Source organism: Leptinotarsa decemlineata, unplaced genomic scaffold (genome assembly GCF_025532065.1).
Source record: "Leptinotarsa decemlineata unplaced genomic scaffold, Ldec_3_MD MMD2_tig00000882_RagTag_RagTag, whole genome shotgun sequence".
Lineage (NCBI taxonomy): Eukaryota > Metazoa > Arthropoda > Insecta > Coleoptera > Chrysomelidae > Leptinotarsa > Leptinotarsa decemlineata.
The window spans coordinates 15,719,669-15,736,378 of NW_027412556.1; the positions used below are offsets into that span (position 1 = coordinate 15,719,669).

The 16,710-nt window shown below is 32.7% G+C and overlaps 2 protein-coding genes across 2 annotated transcripts; one reads left to right on the top strand and one right to left on the bottom strand.

Annotated features, from left to right (window-relative positions):
- Nucleotides 1-71: 71 nt before the first annotated feature.
- Nucleotides 72-3,704, bottom strand: Rpn8 (Regulatory particle non-ATPase 8). Its single transcript, XM_023171125.2, has 3 exons — nucleotides 3,443-3,704; nucleotides 2,956-3,378; nucleotides 72-510 (listed from the first exon to the last, which is right to left on the bottom strand). The coding sequence occupies exons 1-3, from the start codon at nucleotides 3,615-3,617 to the stop codon at nucleotides 146-148; spliced, it is 963 nt and encodes a 320-aa protein (XP_023026893.2). The 5' UTR covers nucleotides 3,618-3,704; the 3' UTR covers nucleotides 72-145.
- A 1,626-nt stretch (nucleotides 3,705-5,330) lies between these two features.
- Nucleotides 5,331-10,143, top strand: akirin. Its single transcript, XM_023171128.2, has 4 exons — nucleotides 5,331-5,777; nucleotides 9,188-9,342; nucleotides 9,426-9,591; nucleotides 9,911-10,143. The coding sequence occupies exons 1-4, from the start codon at nucleotides 5,582-5,584 to the stop codon at nucleotides 9,919-9,921; spliced, it is 528 nt and encodes a 175-aa protein (XP_023026896.1). The 5' UTR covers nucleotides 5,331-5,581; the 3' UTR covers nucleotides 9,922-10,143.
- Nucleotides 10,144-16,710: the final 6,567 nt, after the last annotated feature.

The window sequence follows — 16,710 nt, forward strand, 5'->3', positions numbered from 1 at the left end:
TCATTTTTCCTAGCAAGTTTGAACTGAAGTTTCTTACAAGTTACTACATACAATCTGAAAAAAAGTCACGCTTCATACAAAACATAGTTTATTAGAAACAAAGAAAAAAAATTAAATAATAAATGATGGCAGAACTTTTTGATACTTATTTCTTCTTGTCATCCTTCTTCCCATCTTTATCTTTTTCCTTCTCTTTCTCCTTATTTTCTTTATCTTTTTTCGCCTCTTCTTTCTTTCCCTCCTCTGCATCTTTATTGGTAAGTTTGTTGTTGATCAAATTGTGCAAAGCCACGATAGACCTAACCAAAGCAGCAAGATAGACAACCAACATTTGGTCATTGTTTTTTATATAGAAGGATGAGTTGAAAGTGGCTTGGTTGATATCGGGAAGCAAATTGAAGATATCCTGCAGCTGGTAAATGATTTGATGGTTAATTGGTAGTTTGTTCTCGGAGACTTGTATCAAGTAGTCTCGGATTTCCCGCAGTTGCAGGTGCAGACCTTTCAAACCTGAAGATATTAAAAAAATTGGTTAAAACTACTTGAAATAATTTCATTTCAGGAAGTCACTTCTGATAATGACACTATAAAAATATTCAAAAGTTCGATAAACACTTGTTTAATGACATTTTATCGATTACTCTGACAAAACCCTATTGTCCAAACAGGTTCAAAACTCACTGATAGGACAACTTGTACAATAATCAGTAAACAAGACTTATAGTCAATTAACTGGTTTAGTCACTCAAAATTTTTTTTCAAAAAGGGTTTGTTGGGTGACAGTCAATTTTCCCTTAAAAAATATATCATTTCTTGCCAACGTTACGAATTTAATTAAATTTTTCAGGACTCGAAAAAGAGTTTCTTCGTGTGTAAAACATGAGATCTGTTTTAAAAATCTGTTTTTCCGTTAATCAGCTGTCGCCCCCATACGAACGACAACTCTCAGAAGTTGAGAAACTTTTGCAAGCTAAAGACTAACGAGGTCTTACCTTTTAACTTGTGATTCCTAACACGGATACATAATAAAAATAAAAAAGCACTAAAATAATAGATATTTTGAGACAACAACATTTCACAAAGACACGAAACAAACAAATGGCTTTATCTATGATCATATGTCTGATGTTTTTAAAATAATTATATTTTCAACTCTGAGAAACTCCTTTTCGAGCCCTAAAGAAGAATTCAATTGAAATAGAAAAGTGGGCAAGAAAACAATGGCTTTTTTTTAAATGAAAATTGATTCTGTTATCCAACTTTTTGAAAAAAATACTAATAGTAATAAAAAAATTATTGAACAACCTGAAATTACCAAATATACTTGTAGTCAGTGAAAAACAATGCATAGGTTTCATAGCAACAACAGAGATATTCTTGAATAATTTCATATCTCATATACCCTAGATAGTGGAAGAAAGATTTTGAGTTCAAAAATAGAAGTTACTTTCAGATACAAACAAAGAAAAATCCCTCCTGGAACATAATTCAATGTTCATATGAAAACAGTAATTTCAAGTTAAGTAACTTCAATGCATACTTTACAGATCTTTGTGGAGAATGTATTTTGAATTCAATTGCTTTTTTCCTTCTTTCGGAAGTTTCCCACATTTTTGTATGGAGATGGTGAAATGAAAAGCCAAGAAACTTTTTTCCCAACAAAACATTTATAGTTGAAGTATTGTACTCATTTTTTTGTTAGACAGTAATGTAATGGATCCTGAAAATAGGTGTTTCATCACAAGTCTTATTGAATTTATTGCATAAGGAATGAATTGGAGATTTGCTTAAAATATTGACTATTACTGTAGGTAGATGGATACAAAGTTCATTTCTACTGTTCAAATGAGGCATATAACAACACAATTGGGATAACAACTCTGGTTTCTAGTTTCATAATTATGATAATCTGAGTTTTTGGAGAGTAGTATTTTGTTTTTATGTATTTCTAACAGTGAGTAGAAAATCAACAATACGCGCCAAACTAACTGACTATTATAAGACAATTATAGCTGAGGCACCAGTCAATCTAATAAAAACACTGATGAACTTCAAACATAACTCGATCTCTGAAGGAAAGAGTAAACTCTTTCGAAGGTTCTGAATAGATGAACACTTCAATCTAGCAGACCACTATTATAATCTTCATGCAGTTATTGTTCACTGTGGTTCTGGTGTTCAATCTGGTCATTATTAAGCGTTGGTCAAAGACAAAACGGATTTGGAGACACCCTACATTTTATTCTATGAAAAAGAGAACATTGGCAGATCAAGATCTTTAGATGATGTGGTGCTACAGGTTTTGTCGGGGTTTCCTGCAGTTGAAAAAGCGAATTCGCGACTGGAATCAATAAAGTCACCTCGTAGCGCCAATTAATTTTTGTTGTTTCATAATTTCATATTTTGTATTACTTTCTTCTTTTTTTATGTTAACAATAAATCAGAATAAGGGACTTCATTGGTTCTATTGACATTGTTACAAATCTAAACTAGAAATGAACGCAACGTTGTAATGTATTGAAAAAAAAAAAAGAAATCCTCCTTTTTTATTTAGAATATACTCTCTGAAATTGAAACCATAGTTGAAGTTTGTGTAACATTTCAATTGAAAAATATGCTAATTTTTTCTACTTCTGCTCTTAATTTCTTTGTGCTGATGTAATAATAAGTCACTTTTTGTACTGTGGCTGTAATGTGTTATATATCTGGAAGGTTATGTCGAGCAACCCTATTGATCATCAACTCCTGTTGTTATCAATTTGCATTTTAATATTTAATTTTATTTGAAAAACACACATTATTATTGTTATTAATAAAAACAAGATAGTAACATAGATTAAGTTTAAAAGAGAATGATTATCTTTTTGTCTTCTAACTCAAGCAGTCTTGTAGAATTTTTTTTGTAATATTCAATTTTCACATAACTTGAAACAAAGAAAGTAAGCAAGTAAATACCTAAGAGTTGATTGGTTATTCGTTGAGACAACGTGCCAACTGTGGTATCTTTGATATCCCTCAGAAGGTGCTCCACTCCCACCTCCTCTGCTTCTTCCGCCCCTATTTCGCTAGGTACATGCTCAAATGTTTTGGAAGTGGGCGATCCATCATCGTGGACTTCCTCCACAGCTTGATATGCCTCGGTTGGGAGGCCTAGATCCTTCGGTTTGGCATCAATTATTACCAACACAGAATTGGGACAGTATCTCCTAATTAGTTCGTTTATTGCTATGTCATTCTGGTCTAATTTTGGACCTGTGTGGTACCAACCTACCACTCGCTCCCTAGCATTTACTTTTTTGAACATTCCATACATATTTTCCAGGTAGTCGTGGTCCAGAAACCACACGGATTTATCTTTGTCATCTTCATCAAAAGGAACTAGAAAAATCAAAAAAGATGTTGTTTTCCCTCAACTACAGCTTTTACCAATATTTGCTCTCACCTGCAAAGCTATTGGAGACGTCGAGGACTCCTTTAGCTCGCCAACAACCCAAGAGAACTCCTACAACACGTTTCTGGTTACCAATTTTTCCCATGCGATTAAAATGGTCTACAACGCTCAGCAACACCAAGGGGTGCACTATTACTTTTGTTGTTGACACTTCTTGACTAGGCATTTTCAGTTTATCTTAATTTTTAAAGACTATGATGATACTTCAAAATTCAACAATAACCAAAAACGTCGACTGTCGACTGTCGATGCCAATTTACCAATTGTCAACTGTCAAACATAGAAATCTACAGAACAGAACTTAAACCCTGGGTTTTATGGATGAGAATGTTTTGGCTTCTATCATCTTTCTACAAAAAAATGGAATTTTCCAAAAAATTAAGAAAGCAATCGATTTCAACATGAACTCTCCACAAAAATGTGTAGATCATGCAAAGAAGTAACTTTCAGACACAAACTGGAAGAAAAAACCCTCCCGAAACAATTACTTTCATAAAAACATTGAATTACACGAAAGAAATAATATTCTCGAAATAAGTTCTCACATATGTCTATTGAATTATAAAAAAATTAACTTGTGATCAATTTCTACTCCAAATATTCGTTATGGAGTTGAATCGGATGTCGTTCACAGGATTGCTACACAATGTAATATATGAAACATTTACATGAAACACTATAATCCTCAATGGCGGACATCCGATGTTTCGGAATAAGACATTTACCTTATCTATGAAAAAAAAATGGATTCAAATTCCTTGACACTGTTACATACAGAACTCAAATAGGGAACATGGAAGTGATTTATTATTCTTTCAAATGGTTGATATTATTCTTAGACACCTCAAACAGTCTGAAAAACTCCCCAGAACTCTATATTTTCTTCAAATTTGAGAAAAACCTAATACAAATCGATTTCGATCTAACCTTGAATTCAAATGACTTCCTCCAAAACGCTAGGGCCACTTCTGGTTATGATAATAATAATAATACATTTATTATTCACCAATATATAAAGTAATATAGAGTAATTTTTCAATAACAAAAACATCTAATGAAGCTAAACAAAAGGAGAACCGTTCGACTCTGCAGCCAATTCTTTCAGTCCACTTAAGAACATTGAGAAAAACCTCGACTGCAATCATAATTAATTATCAATAATAGTAATAGAATCGACTACAGAGTAATTAATTATCAATGCAAAAAGAAAAATTACTTAGGTTTCGAAAACCACACTGTGTTTATAACTAGTTCGGGGATATTTATGAAGACTAACTTCTATTTATGACCCTGATTCTACAGATTGACTGTATTCGTATATAATTGAATTTAAACAGAAATGCTCGTTCCTGCTTTTTGGAATATTCGCATTTTTGTTGCGAATCGCAAAATAACCATCGCGTAGGGCGTTTTTACTTGTACGGCATATTTTCATGAGAACACTCTGTTATCTGCTGTCAGTTCTCATTTTCTTTCAATAATAAAAAATCACAACTCAACAGTTGGTTCGTTTATGAGAAAGAACACATATTGAATGAATTCAGTTTATAGGTGAGTCTGGAAAATAACAGGAAAAATAATTCACCATGTCTACCTTAGAGTTACAGCCAGCTTTTCTAAAGGAGGTATTGATTCTATAATACCAATTCGCGATAAAGTCCAAATATTCCAACTTTATTGTGTAAGTCATTTTTTCCCAAAAATGTTACGAAATTCGGACAATCAAGACTGGGCCAAAACATAAATTCTTTGTTAACATTTTAAGATGGATTTCCGAACGCACTACCGGTAATTTTCTCTTCAGGCTTCGGGTTCGTTCGGATTGATCGTGCGCAAAGAAGAAGAATCCCAGAATGAGACTCTGCGCATGTCGAATATATAATCCATTGCAAAAGAGACAAGGCGAAGCAGTCTAAAAATGTCAGTATTGGTATTTCGAAACGCCATTTTGCAGAACTGGTGAAGACTTAATCCGTTTTTATCTTGGCAATAGTTAGATTTTCAATTTGGAATTCGTAAATTCCAAAGCAGTTCAGTGAACTTCAGAAGTTCCTCCATATATTTTTGTGATAGTTACCAGAACAAGTGAAGTGACAGTTTTGTTTTGATCTGTTAGCGACCAAACTAAAAATGGCGTGTGCAACTCTGAAGAGGTCTTTGGATTGGGAACCCGTTTTGGGGGGCCGACCCACGAAAAGGCGACGATGCGTGCCTTTCTGTTCGAGCCCCACACAGGGGGGAATGGGATCTCCGGGACCGTCTACTTCGACTGGCTCGGCATCCCCGAAAAGTTCGGTATTTCCAGACGTCAAAAAGTTGACTCCCGGTAAGTGCATCTCCCATTTTTGAGTGTAACGGTTTTTCTGCAAATCATAATGGGTGAAAAAGACATTTAGCCATATTGTATTTTTGATTGCCTTAAATTATGATTTGTGTTGACAATTGATTTGTCATCAGCTGATTGGCGACATGTTGATGTTTATAGTTGAATTTTGTCACTTTGTGACTGAAGAATGATAAGATCAAATTCATTTCTCATATTTAATTATTATGTTCTTTGTTAAAATACATATGCACATTTTTATCATTTTCCATTCTTAGTTTATACTTCTAAATATTGATTGAACATGAGAATTATCTAATGATATAAATACAATGTTAAAAAACCTATTATATTTATTGAATCTGCTTTTGAGTTGAATGTTGAAATTTTTCTGCCGGTTTAGATTAAGATTAACAAAAGGAAGATTATTTTAATTTTTGTTGCCTATAAAATATTTTATCTATTCTTACATTGAAGAATTTTTGACACAATTGTTTTTTTACTTTATTGTTGTTGAAGTGAGGGTATACATTTAATGTCATTCTGATTTTGTTTGTAATTATAAGGTAAGTCTGTAATTCAGACTTTTTGAGTGCAAATAATGCAGTGATTAGACCAAGGAATTATTTAATTTAAAAATTATGTTCATACAAGATATTTTTTCAGCTTATTTATAGTCTATTGAAGAATTATAAATAAAATATAATTATTGTGCTTTGAAATACAATCTTTTGGACGCCGTGTCATGGTCATAAATGGGACAGGTACTTCTTTCAAGATGTAATTTCGACATCTCATGCTCTTAATTCAGACAGACCCTTCGAATTTCGATAGATAAGGAAATGAAGCAGGTCATTGAATTTTATTTGAAAACACATCAAATTGAATATGTATAATCAACATTTCTAACTTTAGATTAATATTTAATCATTTCACAACAGAATAGCCATGTCTATTGATTCCCTGTGGTGGTTTTATTTTTGCCTGAGTTTTCTCATAATCATACCAAATCTAATGGGGTTCTTGGGGCCATTTCTAGTTGATTCCACTTTTATGGAACACCTTGCTTGGTCCCAGTTCTTTAATAATACCAGGAAATTATGTGTTCATGTTAACAATCATTTAGTCATCAACTGATAAATTATTTTCATCCAACTTGTCATCACTTTTTAGTTCATTTTCAGATTCTTCAAGGATATTTTTCGTAATTGCCTTACTTCCCCTAAGTTATTTTATTTTTTCAGTTTCTCTAATGTTTTCTTCTCTTTTACCTTTTTTTTCAATTTGTTCTGCTTCAATTCCATCTTGTTCTTCTTTTATGTAATATTGCTTCCAACAATATGAAGTTGTAACTGAAGGGATTTTCTCCGAGTTTTTTTTTCTTGTTTGGCCTCGTGATGATTCATTGCCAACTGACTGTTTTTTCATTCTGTATTTCATGTTAAATTTCAGTATCTGTTTCCTTTGTCACTGGAATGTGTACTTTTAACTTGCTGAAATGCATTCAGTTGAAAACTCATTTTGGTTTGTCAATTATATAAACCGGTATATTATAGGCTGACTTGCTTCCTTAGAAGAGCCCACTAGATCACCTTGCATGACTCCTCTAGATGTATAACGTAGGGAAAAAAAAATGGAATGAACTGGAATGAATTACTTTACAGGGGAGCATAAAAACTGATTATATCCGTATGATTTATTAGCTTACATATCAGAAACGTGAGAGTTGGAGTTTTTTTAGATTTCAACTTTCATGTTCCTGATGAGGAAGTTAGAAATGATTTGAAACTAGCAAATCATTAATCTTCAAAATGATCAGTCATTGGGTAATAATGTGAGGGCACATTATTTCTGAGCAATTGCTGTGACTGAGATTATAATAAAAAAATGATAATCTTCTTCAAGGCAAGTTTTCAGGTCTTGGAGGTCCTTAAACTTCCGTACAACACTTGTGAGTAACCTAACCTCTTTGTTGCCCATCAAGGTTATATTCTACATACGACTTTTTACAGTAAAAACAATTTGTTGCACAACATACGACTTTTTTACATTTAACCATAACTTATAATAGATCAGTTGATGACATACAATATTTTTGTAGCAGTTGCAGACTGCAAAATGTCACCTTTAGCACAAATAAAATGAAAATAGACAATTTTTACATACGACCTTTTGCACTAACAGTAACGATATAAAAAAAAGAAAAATAGTGGTAAAATTGAGAAATCATTTAGCGGAAGTTCCTAGACAGGCTTTATTCGAAAATATAACTAAGCTAAATTTTGGGTATTTCACTAAACTCTAAAAATGATTTTATCCAAATACTAGGTCAGAAACAACAAATGAAAGCTGGGATGTAACTGAAGAAAGTAAAGAATTGAAGGATATATTTTATATCAAATTATGAATCCAATTCAAATTTGAAGGATGGATTTGAGTTGAAAACATGTCAAAAATAAAAGCCTCCACATTACAATGTTCTTACCGAAATTATTCAGACAAGTAGGAAGTTATACCAGATTTCAAAATTAAGTAAAAGCCTTGTTTTCAGTAAATGCTATTATAGTTTCGAATAACTTTTTTATTCAATAAGTTTTTGAAATAAAACAATAGTTATACATCTTCAAATATGTTTTTATAAAATGTTTTTGTACATGTATCTGGAAGTTTATATATTGTATTTGTATATATAACATATTTATACATACATACAGAACATAATATAACAAACATTTCAATAACTAGTGTTTGTGCCTATAGAATATATTTTCTATCGTGGCATAAACAGTCAAATAGCGCTTTCACTGGTATACAATTATTCATATATGGTAAGTTAAATGATAAACATGATTGTCCAAACATGAAAAAAATTAAAAGTAAAGCAAAAATCAGTAAACAAAAAAATGTTCAAGTATAAAATGTATTGATCATAATTTTTTTTTTCAAAAGAAATTTTTTTTTCAAATGTACCTAATTTTGAATTTCCTGAAGTTATTAGTTTTTTATTTGTTCATGCAATTTATTAAAAATGAAAAGTGGAAAAGTATAAATCTTTCTGAACAACTACAGAGCTTGCAGCATCAAGATGAAACTGATTTTTTTGCTTGTTTCATGAGTATGTATTTCTGCATTCCTCGTTGATGTAAATTTAGATTTTTTTGGTGATCACCAAAAATGAGATTTTAAGCCTGTCCATTGGAGAAATTGTTCTTCCAGAGAAAATGAGTTTAAACCTGATTTTAATTGGTGTGTTGGAGTGTCATGTGGAGTACAATACATAATTTTTCATAGTTTTGTGTTAACAGTGTATGTTTATGCAAATGGTTATTTCAATTTTGTCTTATTGAGTTCTATATAAACATAACTACATACAAACTACCAATTCTGTCATTTATCAAAACTTCGTTTTTCAGAAAACTTGATTGATAATCTAAAAGCTGAAATTAAAAGACTACAAAGACGTAAACAGCTACAATACAATACGATGGAAACCTCAGATGGTGGAAGTTCGGGAGGAGAGTGTTCCGAAAGTCCACGTGCTGATAAACCTTTGTTCACATTCAAGCAGGTAATGCATTAAAAAATTGTAGTTTGCAACTATTCTTTAATGGGATGCAGCTTGTGCACTTCGTAAATAATATTGTGTCATAGGTTGGTCTCATTTGCGAACGTATGTTGAGAGAGCGTGAATTGGAAATAAGGGAAGAATACGACAACGTTTTGACAACAAAACTTTCCGAACAATACGATGCCTTTGTCAAGTTTACTTATGATCAAATTCACAGAAATTACGCCAATACCGCACCTACACCAAGTTGTAAGTACCATTTTTTAGTTTGAATTGTTTTTAGGAGAAAATAATTTCTGGAAAAGTTTTGGCTTTCTACTTCTCCATCTTAATACAAAAACAACTTGGGAATCTTACACGAATCATAACTTTGTTTGGCTCAATTCTCATTTAGTTAGAATGAATTGAATAAACTAAAAGATTCGTTTTTTGTTCAATGATGAGGGGGTATAAAGCCAAAGAGCTTTTTTTATCCCTTCTAATTTTTTTCTTTCTGAAAAGTTATATCAAGTATTATTTGTGAAATTAATAATCATTTGTTCAAGTTTATATGTTTTTTCTCTTCCAGATTTATCATAAGACGTGACGCAACAAAATGAATCCATGTAGCGCCGTGCTAGAGCCACATATACAGTCGTTAACTATCGTTTATACACAACATATTGACGGAACCGTATTACAAGCTGCAAGATGCCTTAGACTATATCCGTATTTCTTGCAAGCCAATTGTATATAAAACTCTGATATACCACCTTCTTTTGTAATATCTTAAGGTAACGCATATTATATTTGTTGATTATTTTCTGTAAATATTCTTTAAATAGGACGTTAAGTACTTTTGTGACAGCGGTCAAGTTTCAGGTATGTGTACTACAGAGGATTCGTGTTTTGTTTGCCAATTTTCTTTTGGTTTTGAACATCCCTTTCAAGGTGTTGCTCTTTAGTAAAAATCAAAGACTTTTGACCCATAATGTAATATAATTGAGATTAAGGAAGGTTTATATTTTCCTTGTTGAGATATTGAAGTTTTTTGTTCTTTATGGAATGGCACACTATTGGTTATTCATTCTGTACCTTCCTGTATCGAAAGAATGACAAATGCATCATGTTTTCCAGTTAGATTACTCATTCGACATCTTTGAACGTAGAATTCCTTTGATATTTTTAATAACGAAGTACATTCCTCAAAAATAACTGATTGTTCAAACATTTTTACGGTGACATAGATATGGCAATCGCAGATTATGTTTTTGAGAAAGGTGATGTGGCCCATAGCGACCAATCTCAACAAGTTTTGAGAGCACCATACTAAGGAAATAACGAGCAACATAGTATATACGATGAGATTGCATCCCTGGCCTGTCAATTGTAAGCAAAGATCAAACTGATGTTTCTCGGTCAGGTGAAAATACTGAAAGACATTTTGTCAAGTTGCATATGCGGGAATTCTAAACGATAGGTTTTAATCCGAAAACTGTAGCAATAGTGACTATTTTTAAATTTTTATAATCTGTTAAGTGTTGACTGGAATGATTTTTTGAGTGTATCAAATCTGATAGACAACCTCAATTGAAATATGAATATTTTTTAGAGCTAGCTAAGGATAAATCATGAGAAAGTTTCTATTTTTTGCCGTTGGAACATCTATTTTAGCGTAGTTTAGAAATTATAAGGTGAAAATTCTCGTTTTTAGGTTAAGCTGTACTGGATTATTTTCGCTTTCGTGTACAACCTGTGGCTTCTTATTTATTTAAGCTTTTCTATTGCCCAACAAATCTACTTTCAAATACCATTTAGTGGTCAGTCATTTTTGTTTACCCGCAACTGTAGAATTCGTTAACTTTAAGGTTGAGTTGTTAAGTTACATTCAATAAAAAATGGGCTTTATTAAATCTGAGTTTTATTTTTCCAGGTATTGTATAAACTATTTCATTTATTTACGGGCCCGCCCTTTTATTTATAAATTCATGGGAATTATATATTTATCACAGAAAAAGAAAGAACATATAGTTATATTAAAATTACATTCTGCAATTCATCTGAAAATGGGGACAGTAATAAAAGCATTAATGCAGAATACTGTTACACTGGGGCTTGAATTTTGACAGAAAAATATTTGTGAACTAGCAAGAAGCACCATGTTCTCCTGCAAAACGTTTTTTTTTTTTTTGAGATTCTGCCCTTCAAAAATTGTTCTCTTAGGGTTTTCATAATACCGAACTCCTATATAATTGCAATAGTTTCAATCACGAATTGAAAGTAAATTATAATCTTTCTTCATACAATAAAACTATCCAATTCAAACTATTCAAATCAATTTTCTACATTGAACTTTGTTCTTTATGAATTGAGTATGGTTGCACTGAACTTGCCACATTATTATTTTTCTTAGCGACATTTATTCATTCTTTATTTAGATAACTGAAATTTTCAGTAATGACTAGAGACTAGTGGTTTGTTTCAACCACGCTTTTTGTATCATTCCAAAATCTTACACTGCATCGAAATAAGTTTGTTAAGCGCATGTGCGTACTGTGTACTACAATTTTTCTAAGAATTTCTAAACCTGGGTTGGAACGGTTTGGGAACTACTTTGTAACAGGCATTATAGTCTTGGGAGGAAGATTTTTGCCTTTTGAAGTTAATATTGGGAAAAATGCATATCAATGCCGCATATAATTTATTGTTGATTTTCAAAAATGGAGAAGAGTGAAATAAATGTAATAGATGGTGAGTTTACATAAATAATTAATTAAGAATATTTTACAATGCCATACATTTTAGAGCTTCAACAATTAGTAATATTACCATCCACATGTAATTTGCAACCGGCGTCAGCAGATTAAAAAAGAGTTAATTTAAATGGTTAGTGAACCATACAAAAATGCTATTAGATTTATACAAAAATTTCACACAAAAGTTGGGACACTAGAAATAAAAAACAAAATGGTAATGTGACAGACTATCACAAAAAAATTAATGAAATAAATATAAATGTTGAAGAAGATAAGTCTGAATAGTCACTTTCCTCGCTCATATTCAACAAGATCATAGAACAATATCAAAATAAATAGGTCACCAATCAAACAAATCAAAATGACTACCATAAACAAACACTAACTATAAAAAATATGTTATCAATCAAACAAATCAAAATATGGCACAAAAAGGCTTGTTGATAAACAGTGTGATATTTGTTTTTGTTGAATTACTATGTTAAAAAGTGATTCAAATTTCTTATTTGGTATCAAACTGTGAGTTGAATTGCAAGCAGTCATCTGAAAATATTACTTTTGTGATCACATCAAAAATAAGTTCGCATTTTTCATCTGGTGTCACGAATTGAAGCAACTTACCACATAGAAAACAAAGTAAGAAAGTGAAAGTGATAGAAATAACATTAAAAACACTATAAACATTTGTCATAGTCCAGCAAAATTAGGCATTTATCATGGCTGGGGTTTGTTATAAATGTAATGAGTCTTGTGTTTTGAAAGACAGCAAAACAGCTATGTTTGGTTACCCTTGTGACCAGTGCAAAAGAATTGTTTGCAAATCCTGTGCTTGGGATATCATCTTCGAAGATTCGTGCAGTTATAACCACAACCAGAATAATGTTGTTCCACTGTCCTTTATGTAGAATTAATAACATACCACAGATTAATCAGAGACTCAATAATATTGGACAGAAATCCAGGACCATACATCATCTCTCAATGGGAAGTTAGTCACATTGGAACAGAGGATCCTTAGAATTAACCAATTCATAGAGTCGAATAAGCTAATTGAATAGAGATTATTGAAAATTGAACAAATCACTTCAGCAAAGACTCTCAACATTAGAACAGCTCGTAGAGAGTCCTAGGGCCAGCTCTTCAAATCAAAACAATGGTGAAATTGGGACAAACTTAGCAGATTGTGAAACCTTCATACTGGAGATAGAAGAAAGAAAGAGAAGATCCACAAACATAATGGTTTACCAGAAAACGAAAATACTGATGTTGATAAAAGGAAACTAGGTCAAGAATTCAAGGACATAATACCAGAAGATTGTATAAAAAAAGTTTTTCGCATTGGGAAGAAATCAGGTAATAATGTGCAACGTCCGTTGAAATTGATTTTAAATGACTCACACTTTGTTTTAACTTTACTGAAAAATAAAGATAAAGTCCTGACTGTTCCCGGCTAAAGATATCATCTGATTTAACTTTCCAACAAAGAAAGCACTTGAAATTATTGAGGGAACAATTGAATACAAGAATTTCATCTGGGGAAACTGATTTGACAATAAAGTATGTAAACGGTATAATGGTATCTAAGCAAAAAAACGCCTGAAACCGGGTAGTTAACAGTCAGCATTAGATTTCTTGATTTATTATTAAAATGAAGGTGGTATGAGAACTAAATTCATTGAGTTTCAGCAGTCTGTCTCTATTTGTTCATATGACATCATTATATTAGTTGAAACTTGGCTAACATCAGATTTTCTCAATTCAGAACTCAATTTGGTTGATTATGATATTTTCAAGAAAGACAGAGACTCTGTTAGGAATACTGACAAATTGAGAGGAGGAGGGGTATTGATAGCCACTAGGAAACGATTGAAATCTTGTCACCTTCCGGTAGACGGCATGGTTGAGCATTTGTTTGTTCAAGTACACTTTCAACATTCCAACTATGTTTTTGGTTCCTGTTATATCCCTCCTGCATATTTTATTATATAATACCCACTGTGACTGCATTGAATCTTTGGTTATGACATATCCTAATAGCAAATTCATTATATGTGGTGACTACAACGTACCTAATATCAATTGGACAAATGATAACTTAGGGGTTACGGTCAATGATTACAATCACCCAGAAGCTTTGCAACTTGCAAATACCTTTGGATATTCACACATGTATCGAAGCAACTTCGTAAGAACTAGTACAGATAGACTCTTGGACTTGGTTTTTTCAAATATCATTCATTTGGAGGTATCGAAAGCAGATGCCGTATTGCTTCCAAGTAGTATGCATCACGAACCCATTGCTATTAGTTGTTGTGCAAGTGAAGGAAAAAACTTCACTATCGAGAATACTACCATGACTTTAAAAATGCAGACTACCCGGCAATTGACAATTTTTTCGCAAACATGATACAATAAACTTTTTTGTTCCTGTGAAGTTGTACAAAACTTCACAATTCCCTGCTTGGTTCAGTCCAGAATTGAAACATCTTGTAAAAGAGAAAACAAAACTTCACAAACGGTTTAAGCAATTTGGAGATTATGATGATTACAGAGTTTTTTCAGAAGTTCGCAATCAATGTAAACAAGTCAGTGGAAATTGCTATAAACATTATATCACTAATATCAAAAACAATATAAAGTCGAATCCAAAAACATTCTGGAGATTTGTCAATGATGAGCGGAAAAATTATGATCTTCCAGGCAAAATGCACTTACAGAACCAATATGAAAACTCCCTAGACGGAGTTGTAAATCTTTTTGCAAATCATTTTTCGTCTGTGTTCACTTCTCACGATAATGTACATATGCCCAATTATGCGTTTGATAAATGTATCAATTTCGGCAATGTTGAGATCAGCGTTGTAGAGGTAATTGAAAGAGTCAACTTTATACCAGCCAAGTTTTCCTTTGGTCCAGATACTGTTCCATCAATTTTCTTGAAAAATTGTATTTATACTTTAGCAACTCCTCTTACTCAACTTTTTAATTTATCTCTTAGCTCTGGTTTTTTCCCAGATTTTTGGAAACAAAGCTTTCTTAAACCTATACATAAATCAGGAGCAAAAGATGATATTAACAATTACAGAGCTGTTTGCACCCAGTTAGAAATACCCAAACTTTTTGACTTTTTAGTAAACAGGCATATGACTTGGCAATGCAAAAGTCTAATACAGGGTTTCTCAAACTTTTCGAATTCACGGCTCCCTTATGTTTTTTGAAGGTTATCGTGGCGCCCCGAACGTAAAGACTACACTAGATATTTAATTAATAAAAGTAGGTAGGTGGCTGTCTGAACGGATTGCATTTTGCAATTACCGATATTATCATATTATCAGAGTATTTTTATTAATAGGTACCGACGTATTACCTTTACTCTCAGTTATCTATGTTGTAAAACATTGTACCTTGAGACTCACCCGTGGCCCACGGCTCCCCAGTAAAGGTTCCACGGTGCCCCAGGGCGCCGCGGCGCACACTTTGAGAAACACTGGTCTAATATCTTCACAGCAACATGGATTTGTTGCTAATAAATCAACTGTGACAAACCTACTTGTTCATGAAAATTGCATATTAGGTGCTTTGGAGAAAAGATTACAGGTCAACTCTATCTATACAGATTTTTTTAAAGCATTTGATAGGGTGAACCAAGATTTGCTTATCGCCAAACAGTCTTCGTTAGGTTTTTATGGACCAATCTTGCAATGGATCCACAGTTTCTTATCTGGTAGAAGCCATATAGTAAAAATAGGAGGCTGTGTATCATCCACAATTCCTGTTCCTTCGGGTGTTCCTCAGGATTTCCACTGTGGCCCTTTGCTATTCAACCTATTTATTAATGATCTTGAATCGTTCTCCGCATATATTCCTAACGAATGCTCGTCGTGAAAGGCCCTGTATAGCAGAAGCACAATCGCAGAGATATACAGTGCATTTCTTTTATGAACTCCCTCTTTTATTTTTTCAACGGGTCAATTTAAAAAAATTGTAATTTGGGATAGTGAAATTAATGCATGAATACTTCATTTTGAAGTAAAATTAACCGATGAAACTTTCAAGATGGCGATTGGGCCCCATCTGGGAAAAAAAATTAAATGTAGAGGGGGTCTTGTGACACATCTTTTTGAAGCTCCTGACAAATGTTTCACAACCCTGGAATATAATGTCAATATCTTCAACTACTACAAAATGACGGAACTTTTAATAATTGTCTGAATACATTGACATTCAACTACATAATATGAAGTAATAAGCTTGAGGTCAGTTCAGAAGATGCTCGAAATGGTTGCCTTGAACAGCCTATCCGAGATTTCATGCCAAACATTTTTGAACACAGTAACGTCACAATATCTCCACAAATATTTATTATTCTCTGCCTTATATCCAATATTAAATCAGGTTCAGTTTCGTACACCTTCTGCTTCAAATAACCCCATAAAAAAGTCCAAAGGTGTCAAATCTGGCGAGCGGGCTGGCCATTCTGTAGGACCTCGACGGCCAATCCAACAACCGGGAAAAGTAGTATCCAAATAGTTTCTTGCTTGTCTGGAGTAATGTGGTGGTTCTCCATCTTGTTGGAATACAATATCCATATCGAATTAATTAGGATTCGCTTCGACAATTTTAGTGGTGATAG

Excerpts from the sequence above, each read along its gene's own strand:
- Rpn8 (XM_023171125.2), bottom strand. The coding sequence starts at position 3,617 with ATGCCTAGTCAAGAAGTGTCAACAACAAAAGTAATAGTGCACCCCTTG. Across the intron at positions 3,379-3,442 it reads CGTCTCCAATAGCTTTGCAG|TTCCTTTTGATGAAGATGAC; the intron begins GTGAGAGCAAAT and ends TGATTTTTCTAG. Across the intron at positions 511-2,955 it reads AATAACCAATCAACTCTTAG|GTTTGAAAGGTCTGCACCTG; the intron begins GTATTTACTTGC and ends TAATATCTTCAG.
- akirin (XM_023171128.2), top strand. The coding sequence starts at position 5,582 with ATGGCGTGTGCAACTCTGAAGAGGTCTTTGGATTGGGAACCCGTTTTG. Across the intron at positions 5,778-9,187 it reads CGTCAAAAAGTTGACTCCCG|AAAACTTGATTGATAATCTA; the intron begins GTAAGTGCATCT and ends TTCGTTTTTCAG. Across the intron at positions 9,343-9,425 it reads CTTTGTTCACATTCAAGCAG|GTTGGTCTCATTTGCGAACG; the intron begins GTAATGCATTAA and ends ATTGTGTCATAG.